A 13,051-nucleotide genomic window follows, 5' to 3' on the forward strand; every position below is an offset into this window, starting at 1 on the left:
TCTCCACTCCGCAAAGTTTCGCAGGTCCGCGAAGAAAGCAAAACCACCCCATCCGCGCCCGTTGCAAAGTTGGCACTGAAGTTTGTACCGGGATGTCCTAAATCCCAAGGGGGAAGGGGACGCGAGTGTGCGGCGAGGCTGGAGGAGGGATGAAGAAGGAGAGACAGCCAAGAGGGAGTTTTTCCGAGTGGAAGATCCGTGAGACCATCTTCTTCACTCGGAAGCCTGTTTGGCTCCCAGAGGTCCGGGCCGCGCTCGCCAGGGGAGGCGCCGTCGCCGGGGGCCGGAGAGCTGTCACCTGCGGGGAGCCGCGGCGGGGGCGGGAGGCGGGAGGCGCTCTGCTAGGCGCCCTGGGAGGACTGGGGGCTTCAGAATCCCCAGCTCTGCGGGCTCTGAGAAGTGGGGGAGGGGAGATTCGCGAGAGGGCAGGAGGCCAAGAGCAACACCTTACGGATACGCTTTTCCGTTCCGACCTCTCCAACTTCCCGCAGCGCCAGCCAAGGACTTTCTCCCACCGCACCCCACGGCATCTCGCCTCCGGGCCCACCTCGCAGACCCGTCCGCGGCCGCGGCGGGGGGTGGGGGTGGGGGGATGCGGTGAGGAAGCAGCGGGCGCGAAGGCTGGGACCCCAAAACGCAAACTCTCACCCCCTAGCTGAGACGACCAAATGGGTTTACACAGGCAACGATCACAGCCCTGTAGCAGGACTCCGGGTTAGCGCCGGGCGCAGTTCCCTGACTCTTCTGTTGTTCCCAATAAAGTCGATTACGTTGCCCTCCGGGAGCTGATTGGGAGGGAACGGAGAGGAAAAGGGGGGAACGCGGGAAAAAGCGGGGGGAGCAGCAATCAACTTTGTAACCCAGCGCTTCCTCGCGCGATCCGTCGCCATGCTTAAGATTCCCACCCCCGCCACCCCCCTCCTTCCTTTCAAGTGGATACTGAAACTAGGCCAAAACTTTTTCCCCTCCTTTTCTCTTAGCCACTAGACTGGATTGTGCCCCACGGAGCCCCATGGAGCTCTGCTTTCTTAAGCACAATAGCCGGACTAATTAGATCATAGAAGCAAGGCAGTGATACTGTAACAAGTAGCCCGAGAGGCAAAGAGGGAAGGGGCCCGAAAAGAGAGAAAGGGGGAAAAGTTTGCAGCTCTCGCACTTACCAATCAAGCCTCCCACCAGAAAGGCGATGATTTGGAACACGAGCAGAATCCCACCAACAATGCACAGCTTCTTGGTGCTCATGTTTTCTATAATTGCCCCAGCCATTTTTGCGCCCCCCTTTTTCTTTCCTCCTTGAAATAAATGTTTTAGGGTGTGCTATTTGCCCCCTCTCCTCTCAGGCTCCCTCCTCCCTCGCCTCCTTTCTGGGCGCTGCAAAACTTCAGGGGTGCGGGAGCGCGGCGAGGATGGGACCGGGACGCACGGCGCCCGCACGGATTCCCCCGGCGCAGCCGGCTCGGGCTCCCCCAATGCCCGGAGCTGTGATTGTGGCCGCTCCGCCGCCTGTGGACGCTTAAAGGAGCAGGGAAGCGGATCACATGACGCTGCCTGCCTCCCTCCCTTTCTTCCTCCCTCCCTCTCGCGCTTCCTCCCTCCCTCCCTCCCTCTCTCTCTTCCTCTCCCCGTTGCCCGCCTGTGCGGGGCTCCGAGCTCCGGAGGGTGCTGGCGTCCCGACCCCGGTCTGTCTGGCAGCCTGTCCCGCCTGGGGCTGGTGTCGTTTGGGGGTTGATGTTGTTGTTAAGTGGGTTCCCCCTACCCCGCCTCTCACGTTTCCTTTTCTGGTGCGAGATTTAAATCACCCATGGACAGCTTTGCAGACCTTTAACTTACGCGTTGACTTTAGGAAACGGGCCCCACCCGCAACTGCTAGAACTCTCTTTGGGAAAGAGAAGAATTTTTTAAAGGGACCTAAAGATGCTTAAGTCAAAGCACAGAGATGCAGAATAGTCTTCGGCTTCCTTCGACCTGGTCCCAGCCTTAGTTATTGGGCATATACACAGCTAAATTTCCTCCGCTGCACCCCTGGAGGAATCCTGTGCTCCAGCCAAGTCAGACCACTGTTCATTATCCCCCATTCCATGAGTTTCCAGAGCCTTGATCCTGGCCCTTAAATATATATATTCTACTCCGTCGGAGTTTTAAACCTCATTTAAAAACCAGCTCGTCACCTAAGTTTCCAAATCACCTCCGTGTAGTATTTCCGTGAACTAAACCCCTACAACTCGTGTTTACATTCTTAGCTCCTATTGTGAGGACCTGTGTGTACATGTTTGTCTCCACAGAGCTGTAAACTCCTGGGGGATAGGGACCGAGTTTTATTCATCTTTGAACCCCACCCCCACCCCCCGTGGTGCCTAACAAAATTCTAGGTCTTGTAGGTCCTCCATAAACTTTTGTGGAATGAATAAATGAATGTGAAAGCAAGCCCACGGTTTGCATTTCAAAAGCCTGAAAGAGACCTTATTTGATTTAGATGGTACACTTATTTAGTTGCAATGTTTGTTGTCTCTTTGTGAGGATATATTTATATTTACACTTAACTTCTAGAGGAGAAGGAAGCTGAGACTCGTCAGAGATTTCCTGTTCTATCAAGCCTAAATTCCTGGACCTGGTTTTTCCATGTTCCATAAATAGGTCACTTGATCAGCACAACTCATTTGCCCAACAGACCCTTGGTTTGGTCACCCCCCACTCCTACACAAACAAGGTTTCTACCACCCACCGTTCCTTAGACACCTGGCTTCTTGTCCCTTCCCTCTATCCACAGCCTCTTTATGCCAAGGGAATACCCCAAATCCTCTCTTCTCTGCTCTATTTTTGAACTTGCATTGCCCTTATGGAAGATACCATGCAGATTACACTTAATAGAAGTATTCATTTCTAGTCTCCAGCTAGACTAGATACTCCTCAAGGACGGGTACCATACTTTATGTATTGAAAACCCATCTCCTTGCAGTCTAACAGTTCTTAAGAGTTCTGGGGATATAGTTGCTATTTATCCATTCATTCCTTCAACCTTTTAACCAGTAGGGCTCACATATTGAGCCCTTAACCTGTTCCAGGCTTTCTGTTTTAAGCCCTTGAGGATACCAAGGTATGAAGACACTCCTGTCCTGGAGGAGCCCACATCCAGCTGTTATTCACTGAATAGGGATTAATGACCTTTACTTTGGAGAACACCAGATCAGATGGGAAGCAGCACACAGAATCGCTGTCAACAGCAGTGGTCAGAAGTGTTTGGTACCAAACACAGAGAGACCAGTGTGGGATATTTGCCTTCCTTCTTTACCTTTTCAGAGCTTACATCACTTTTCTTCCCCTTGACTGGAGTAGGTCCCAGGGCACCATAAAAAGAAGTAGGAATGCCTTTCTCACCTCTGCTACTAGTTAACTCCACATTCTGTGTTCTTATCTCAGCAAGCTACCAACTTCCACACATTTGGATAATAATGATGCCTTTGGGTTCGAATTTCTTTTTAATACCAAGGAATTTTTTTTAATTAAGGTTGATAGGATTCACTATCAAGATTTACTCTCCATTTGATATTAAGTTTCTCTGTTTAAGAAGACAGAAATGGTATTCTATGAACTTCAAATATGAAGTGGAGCCACAAGAATGTTGAATTGGTTTATCGTCATCCCCCCTTATCCAGGGTTTAGTTTTCTGTGGTTTCAGTTACCTGCAGTCAACTGCAGTCTGATGGTCTGAAAGTAGATGATCCTTCTGACCTATTGTCAGAAGGTCAATAAGTAGCCTAATGCTACAACACAATGCCTTTGTCATTCACTTCACTTCCTGTCAACACAAAGGCATTTTATCATCTCTTGTCATCACAAGAAGGCTGAGTACAGTACAATAAGGTATTTTGAGAGACTACATTCGCATAGCTTTAATTACAGTATATTGTTATAATTGTTTTATTCTATTGTTAGTTATTGTTGTTAATCTCCTACTGTACCCAACTTTATCATAGGTATATACACATAGGATAAGACATAGTATATACAGGGTTTGGTATTATCTGCGATTCCAGGCATCCACTGGGGATCATGGAACATACATCCCCCAGAGAAGGGAGTGTACTATATTTGTTTAACATTAGCAAGCTCCTTCAGTCATTTTTCCTTTTTTTAAAAAAAAATTTAATGTTTATTTATTTTTGAGACACAGGGAGAGAGAGAGAGAGAGACAGAACATGAGTGGGGTAGGGCAGAGAGAGAGAGAGAGACACACACAGAATCTGAAGCAGGCTCCAGGCTCTGAGCTGTCTGCACAGAGCCTGACATGGGGCTCGAACCCACGAACCGTGAGATCATGACCTGAGGCAATGTCGGCCGCTTAACCCACTGAGTCACCCAGGTGACCCTCCTCAAGTCATTTTTCTGTTAACTGCTACAACACACTCTACTCCCTTGGTTCACAAGTGCATCTCTTTAGAGTAACTGGTCTCACTTCTTTGGTACCAGTTTCCCCATCTGAAAATGAGATTATTGGAATAAAATACTGTTTCCCCACAAGGGTGGTCCCCTATTTTTAAAGGACACTTATTAGATGACCATTTTAATTAAAAAGAAATATTTCTGGGGCACCTGGGTGGCTCAGTGAGTTGAGCGTCTGACTTCAGCTCAGGTCATGATCTCATGGCTCATGAGTTTGAGCTCTATGTCAGGCTCCGTGCTGACAGCTCAGAGCCTGGAGCCTGCTTTGGATTCTGTGTCTCACTCTCTCTCTCTCTCTCTGCCCCTCCCCTGCTCGCACTCTGTCACTCTCTCTCTCTCTCTCAAAAATAAACAAACATTAAAATTTTTTTTTTTAATATTTCTAATTGCTAATCAATGCTTCTAACTCTCATGAGATGACCAATATTACCAAACTGTGTGTGGAACAGACATTTTCAGTATTTATCACCATGAGCTGCTTCAAGAAAAATTTATAATTTCTATGATATCTTTTTAAAAATTTAAAATGACTGTCAGATCCTTATTTTCCAAGGGAATAACACACACAAGTTGAAAAGATCATGAGTGTTTGAGTTGTCTGGGTTTGGAATGGAGCTTACACCCCAGCTCTGCCCCTTGCTTGTTATGTGTGATTATGGGCCACTACAGTTACCTAGCACTCCGAAGCTTAGCTTTCTTGTCTCTAAAATGCAAATAATCGGGGCACCAGGGTGGCTCAGTTGTTAAGCGGCCGACTTCGGCTCAGGTCATGATCTTGCAGTCTGTGAGTTCGAGCCCCGCATTGGGCTCTGTGCTGACAGCTCAGAGCCTGGAGCCTGTTTCAGATTCTGTGTCTCCCTCTCTCTGACCCTCCCCCTTTCATGCTCTGTCTCTCTCTGTCTCAAAAAGTAAATAAACGTTAAAAATAAATAAATAAATAAAAGTAAATAAATAAAATGCAGATAATGGCAACATCTGCCTCATGGTATTCTTGCAAGACATGGTGATGATGATTATACTGAAGAACCCTTAAGGGAAACCGATAACCTTGCATTAAAAACTAGTAAAACTGATCATTAATTGGTTCTTCCTCAGCTCTAAAATGTTACCACATTATCATTATTTTTCGAGGCATATTTTAGGAACAGTGTGAGAGATTAACTCTACTTGAGAAGGGCTTTAGAAAGGTTAACATCTAGTATGGAACTCTGAACAACAGTAGGTAAAATTGAAACATAGAAACATTCTATTCTAAAAAATACTTTCAATCACCAGTAAAGCACTTGTTGTGGGTCCTGAGGTAGATCGTCCCAGACACTGGATAATCCAAGAGTGCAATCCAACTTTTCCAACAGCATTGGATCATTCCAATTCTATTTCACTAGACTTTAAGTTGGAGATCCTGATTTATCCATCATTTTATTTGAAGGGTTTGTCTTATGGAAGAATATACTGATGTTCAAGGCATATTTATTGAAAGGATGAATGAATAAATGGATGAATAAATGAGTAAGTGAAGGTAGATTAACTGCCACCAGCCCTGCCCCCACCCCCCAAATTCCTATATAGCATATACTGACAAATTCCTATCTGGCATATGTAACCTGGGCTGTAGTTTTCACATATATCTATATATATGCTGTATTGTCACCCTGGTTTGCAAGCCGCTTAAACACAAGGAAAGTGTGACCAGAGCCTTTGTCTCTCTTACAGCCCCAGCACTGCACCTTGCACAGAGGAGGACTCAGTTCCTGGAGCTGAGAAAGCCCACTTTGGAAGCCAAGGGCAGCATTCCATTATTGTCATTGAAATAAATGTAATGCAGAGATCTAAAAGAATTGCATATACCTACTCAAACACCTAATTTACTTCCCAGAGGGACCTAACAAGAGTAATAATCCCACTCCAGTCTTCTCATTCTCATAAATAGCTTTTACCCATAAATGGCATCCCCGGGGCTCTTCTGTTGTTGGCATTTTCTTGTAGTTAGTGCCTGTGAATGTGAGCAGGCACTTTGGGTTCCTACTCTATTATTCAGTGTCACTTTTCACTCAGTATACATACATGAATATATATATATACATATATATATATATATATATATATATATATGTATATATATATATTCACAGCTTCTTTCAAAATCCTTTTCTTCCCCCACCCCCAACCATCCTTCCCTTCTTTCTCTGTGATCCCCATTGTCTTATTTTGTATGTAAATACAAGAGCTTTTCTACCACCTCCTTTCACACGCTAATCTTGGTTAGGAACTGTTCAGAACCCAGAGCTTAGAAGACCAGTACATTAAGGTGATCTTTTTTGATGAAATAGTTTAATAAATACCCCACAACTGCCTCCCTTTTTACACATCAGCACCCAGCTTTACATCTTTTCTTTGACATTCCGCATACATTTCAGACATTAGGTTTATTCAATCACAGCTTTAAATCTTACGGTTGTGTAAATAAATAAGAGAATTACTTAGCTTTCTGAGGCTTACTCTTCTTATTTCTTAAAACAAAAGAAGATGCTAATACTAACTTCATAGGCTGTGGTAAGCATTAAACGTATGTTACAAAGTGCCTAGGTCAGAGCCTGACACAGAGTGGGCACTCAATGAATATTTTGCATGTTATAAGGGAGAAGGTTTCTGTTCCCAAATAGAAAAAAAAAAAGAACTATAAAACCCTTAATTATTGTCTCTTATGAAATTGCTTTTTGAACCCAGGCAACTTGGAAGGGCAAAGTAAAAAAAAACTTTATAGGTTTCCAGAGGCCTCTGGTGGGAGGCAGCTGACAACTTGAAGTAGTCAGCCAGGCCCCCGTTGTTTCCCAGGCTTGAAAGAGACTGCTGCAGAGGGCTGGGATGTGCCAGTGTTTAAACCTCCAAGATCACATGTGCTTGGTTCCTGGAGAAGAGGTAGGGAAAAGTCTTTCTCTCTTTGCCAGTTTCCTTAGTGTAGGCCTTATGGGGTCTGTGCTGAATGCTTCTGTCCCACCCACCTTGCCCTCATGACTGTGCTCCCTCGCCATTTCGCCATGTACTTCGTCCTGCTCACAAGTACCTCTCCATCTGCTTTTTCCCATGGAGAGTGGCAGTGGGAGGAGAGTCTGGCCAGGCCAAGATACACCTCCTTGGACAATGATCCAGTGATGTGTAGATAACACTCAGCACCAGAGCATAGAGTTGGCACATAAGTTTTGTTAAATGAGTAAATGATGAAGGAACACGTTATGGTCCCCAGCTATCTACGGGTTCAGAAAGGAAGGCCCTGCACAGATGGCCAATGGCAGGAAGAAGGGCTGAGACTTAATCTCAGCCCAAGCACTTTGCTAAATGCTTTACATGTGTTATCTCTATCAATCTACACCACAATCCTGTGAGGTAGGTACTACGTTTATCATTTTAAAGAGAGGAAAGCTGGTTCAGAGAAGTTATGGAATATTCCCTTGGCCACACGGCTACTACACTGGGAAGCTGAGATTCTAAGGTAGCTACAACACAACATTCATTCATTCAGTCACCACATATGTATTGACCTCTTTGAGTGCCAGAAACAGATCTAGAGGCTGGGGAAGAGCAGTGGGCCCAACAGAGGCCTTGCGCTCATGCAGCCTACGTTAGAAAGCCCACTTCAGAGCCTTGGTTCTTATTTCCTTTTATGTCAGTCATGCCCTTTGAACTCACCAAAGGAAAGAAACCTACAGACTTGTGGAAGTGAGGAGAAATGGAATCCTAGGTGTGCACAAGGGCCTCACCTCATGTTTCCCTCAGGAGACATTCATTCAGAAGCCCCTTTTCCTGCCAGTTCGGAGACAGGCACTGTTGCAGCGTTTTTTGCTGCTCCTTTGTTCATACATCCAGCTCTGTTTTCTTCCTCAGCACCTCACTCCCACTCAGATCAAACTCCCTCCAATTAAGCCTTAATCTTTGCAATCCATTCTTTGGTAGTATTTGCCATTAAGGCTTTTCCAAGCTGAAGATCAATTTTCAAGTCAAATGACTCATGAAAGTAATTAAGCATAATTTCAGTGTTTTGAGGACATTCTTCAAGAATACATGCTAGCAAAAGACATTCAGGTTATCAGAAGATTCAGTGTACAGAATTAGTTGTGGCTTTAGCTAACCTGCAAATTGATTCCTAAAGTACTTTTGTTTGGTTATTTATTTTGTCATCATGTAAGTCCCTAACAAAGACCCTCTTGGCCAAGGATTTGAAGTTGCTTGATCAATATTATTCACCTTAATGTAAAAATGTATGAGGGTAAAAATTCCCAATTTCTGACATGTGTCTTCCTTTTCTAAGAACTCTGGAGCCTGAATGACTTGATGATGTTTTCTTTCATTTCTTTCGTAAATATTTATTACATGTTTACCATATGCCAGGTATCTGGCAAGTGCTGGGATACAAATACAAAAAAGGCAGATAGGCTCTCGCTCTCACAAAACTTCTCATGGCAGGTGTGTGTGCATGATGCAACAGCTGTATTAGCCAAGAGAGTCGGTCCTAAAGAATCCCTGGTGTAGGAGGCAAGGAGGAGACCTCAGGTGGAGAAAGAGAAAGGACAGCAGGTGCTCTCCTTGGCTTAGTGCACAAGGTCCTCCACACTCTGGAGTCAGCACAGTATGGCAGAGAGAAGCATGGGCTCTGGAGCCAGACTACCTGTGGTCTGAGTCCTGACTTTGCCACTTACTAGTTGTATGTCTAGGCTAGCTAGGGTAACTTTTTTTGGTCACTCTGTGCCCTCATCTGTAAAATGGGAATAATAATTCTCTCCCCAGGGGTGCCTGGCTGGCTCAGTCAGTAGAGCAAGTGACTCTTGATCTCAGGGTGGTGAGTTCAAGCCCCATGTTGGGCATAGAGCTACTTAAAAAATAATAATAATAAATTTTTAAAAATAAAAAAATACTCTCCCCAGGGCACCTGGGTGGTTTAGTCAGTTGAGTGTCTGACCCTTTCTTTTTTATATTTATTTACTTTGGAGAGAGAGAGAGAAAAAAAGAGAGAGAAAGAGAGAGAGAGAGAGCAGGTGAAGGGTGGAGAGAGGGAGACACAGAATCCACAGCAGGCTCTAGGTTCCGAGCTGTCAGCACAGAGCCTGACGTGGGGCTCAAACTCATGGAGTGCAAGATCATGACCTGAGTCAAAGTCGGATGCTCAACCAACTGAGCCACCTAGGTGCACCTGAGTGCTTGACTCTTGATTTTGGCTGGGGTGTGATCTCACAGTTTTTGAGTTCAAGCCCCACATGGGGCTCTGTGCTGACAGTGTGGAGCCTGCTTGGGATTCTCTCTTTCTCCCTCTCTCTCAGCCCCTCCCCTGCTTGTATCTCTCTCTCAAAATAAATATATAAACATTTGGGGCCCCTGGGTGGTTCAGTCGGTTAAGCATCTGACTTCAGCTCAGGTCATGATCTCATGGTTCATGGGTTCGAGCCCCACATCAGACTCTGCACTGAACGGCTCAGAGCCTAGAGCCAGTTTTGGATTCTGTGTCTCCCTCTCTCTCTGCCTCCTCCCTGCTCATGCTCTCTCTCTCTCTCTCTCTCTCTCTCAAAATTAATAAAACATTTTAAAAAGATTTTAAAAATAAACATTAAAAAATTAAAAAAATACTTTCCCCATATGTGATTGTTATAAATATTAAATGGGATAATTTGTGTTAAGTATTTAAAATAGTGTCTTGAGGGGACTGGGTGCCTCAGTTGAGCATCCAACCCTTGATCTCAGCTCAGGTCTTGATCTCAGGGTCATGAGTTCAAGCCCCGCATTGGGTTCCACGCTGCATGTGAAGCCTACTTAAAAATATATATTTTCCCCTCTCCTGCCACTCCCACAAGGGCACTGTGGGTTTTGTTCACATTACACATCTTGATAAATCCCCCAAATTTATCTACATATGAGTAATTATTACTATTATTATTCATTAGTAATTTATTGAGCCTCTCCTGTGTGCTAGGTGTTGCTGCATGATTATTGAAGGCAGTGTGAGAAGCAAGGATAAGGATCAAACAGACCTGGTGGAACTGTGGGACCTTGGTCACATAGCTCAACCTCTTTGAGCCTCAGCTAAGCCACCTGTAAATGTGGAGATAATGGCATCTTCACAGAAGCTGTGGTGAGGATTGAATACATTCAATGCATAAAGTGCTTATCAAGGTGCCAGGCATTTGATAAGCCCTCAATAATGAGGAACTAGAGGAGGAGGCAGAGGGTAATCTTACCGGTGGCTGCCATTATTTAGTCAGAAAACTGAGGTTCAAGACCTTCAGTCCTTGTTTTCCTGTTCTGCTCTGTTCAGGGGCTCTTTCTCCCATGACAGTGTATTGTCCTCAACCCCACTTTCCTGTAATCCTGTTGACAGCTCTCTCTCCTTGAACAACCCTGCTGTTACATAGAAAGAACGGGATGGTAAGCCTCAGGACTGCCTGTTGAAACTTTGTCTTTCAAGTATCACACATACTTTGAGATACTTTTTTGATCCTTTTTCCTCCTAAGCAGATACAGTATCTACCTTGGGTAAACCCTTATATAGCTAGGTCTGTTGTGTCCCTTTACACATGCTACCCCAATACTGCAGTCATTTGGGGATTTGTCTTATCTATTCCCGTAGGTCACAAAATTTTTAAGATAAAAAGGCTGTTGTACTCAGAAGTGTTTTTATTTAATTCTAGTGGAATCCTTGGCTTTGCAGCAATTCTCTTAGAGCTTTCTACCTCCAGATTTTTGCCTCTTCACCTTCTTCTCAAAACAGATGTTCTATTTTACTGGGTAGGTCAGGAGAACGAGCCATCAGATATAAACACTCCAACCTGATTAATATTTTCCTATGCCTGATCTCCAAGGAAACAATGAACGACCTCTTGGGCAAAGTATATACCTTTACTTAAGCACATCCACCTGTCCTTATGCTCTTAGAGCTATTTTAGAGAGCTGCCCAGCATAGCCTAATAGCTAAGGGCGTATGTCCTGTTTAGCCCCTGCCAGAGTAAGAACGGGGATTGTAAGAGTTAGCACATGAAAAGTACTTACCAGGTAAAGCACTTAGCACATGGTACACACTCAGTAAATGTTAGCTATTATTATTAATGATCTTCTATCAGCTTCTATAACTTGCTTCTTTAATGACATCCTTTCATATCTTTCCTCAATCTTACTTTCAAATCTTCTCCAACCTAAAAAATATCCTTCTCAGCTCTGCATTCTCCTTAATTCATAATCTTCACAAACTTCTTTCCTTTAATTGTAAATCGAATTTCTGAAAATAACACTTCACATTTGCTGGCTCTATAATCTCACCTCCCATTCCCTTCGTGACCCCCTGCAGACAATCTAGATTCCAGACCCAACATTCCATTGGCTCTGCTCTGACAAAGATCACCAGTGACCTCTTTGGTGTTCATCCTATTTGATGTCTCTGAAATTTAACACATCCTTTGGGAAACAGTCTCACCTCCTCAGCTTCAAAAAATCTGCTCTTTCAGTTCCCCTACTTCTCTAACATCCCCTTTGCTCTCTCTCATTGGTTCCATTTCTTCTGCCCACTCTCTGAAAGTTAATTTTCCTCACCATTCTCTCCTTTACCTCATCCCTTCCCAGAGTGTCTATGAGCAAATCTGTATCTTCAGCTCTGACCTCTTGCCTCAACTTTAGACTCAAAGAGCCTATGCTTCCTAGACATCTCTGCCTAGACAAACTATACTCACATCCAAATCAAGCAGATGCCTTCCCTATCTCAGTTAACTGCCCAACTCTCCAACCAGTCACCCAAGTTGCACACCTCAAGGCCATCCTTGATTCATTACCCACACATCCAATCAGTTATCCAGACCAGATTCTACCTCTTTTTTTTTTTTTTTTAATTTTTTTTTTTTTCAACGTTTATTTTATTTTTTGGGACAGAGAGAGACAGAGCATGAACGGGGGAGGGACAGAGAGAGAGGGAGACACAGAATCGGAAACAGGCTCCAGGCTCTGAGCCATCAGCCCAGAGCCTGACGCGGGGCTCGAACTCACGGACCGTGAGATCGTGACCTGGCTGAAGTCGGACGCTTAACCGACTGCACCACCCAGGCGCCCCAGATTCTACCTCTTTTATACATGAGCTAGCCTCTCCTCTCCACCCTCCCACCTCTCTGCAAGTCCAGACCCTCATCGTCTTTCCAACTTGGACTTATTGAAGACCTTCCCTATCAACTCTCCAATCTCTAGTTTCTTACTATAGATAATCCAGTCGGCATACAGTCTCCAAAGTGTGATCATTATAAAATACAGATCTGTTTTCTTCACTTTCTGAATATAACTCTGCAATATCTTCCTATTGCCTACAAATAAAGCCGATGGATAAAGTCCACATACAGTAAAATCTAACTGAATACTCTAAGATCTTGCTACTTTAGATTATTTCTTATTCTTGGACTTACCAAGACATTTATCTGTACATTATTGTGTATAATTCACAGTCTAGCTCATGTATTTCTCCTTATAACATAATCACTGGAATAGGCCAGTTGACCTAAGGTAGTTTCACCAAGCTATGATTCTGTGGTATTCCTCCCCTACGTAACCTATTCCAAAGTGCTGGCTATCCTGAGACCCAAGTGGAAACCTA

The 13,051-nt window shown here is 44.5% G+C and overlaps 1 protein-coding gene across 3 annotated transcripts in view; it reads right to left on the minus strand.

Annotated features, from left to right (window-relative positions):
- WLS (Wnt ligand secretion mediator) overlaps nt 1-1,520 on the minus strand; it is a 100,310-nt gene extending 98,790 nt beyond the window's left edge. For 2 of the 3 annotated variants that reach the window (XM_042952122.1, XM_042952121.1), the window contains exon 1: nt 1,161-1,520. In XM_042952122.1, coding sequence (XP_042808056.1) covers nt 1,161-1,266 — 106 coding nt within the window. In that variant the 5' untranslated portion in view covers nt 1,267-1,520. The remainder of the gene's footprint in view (nt 1-1,160) is intronic. The other variant, XM_042952119.1, reaches the window with a different exon arrangement.
- Nucleotides 1,521-13,051: the final 11,531 nt, after the last annotated feature.

This window comes from Panthera leo, chromosome C1 (genome assembly GCF_018350215.1).
Source record: "Panthera leo isolate Ple1 chromosome C1, P.leo_Ple1_pat1.1, whole genome shotgun sequence".
Lineage (NCBI taxonomy): Eukaryota > Metazoa > Chordata > Mammalia > Carnivora > Felidae > Panthera > Panthera leo.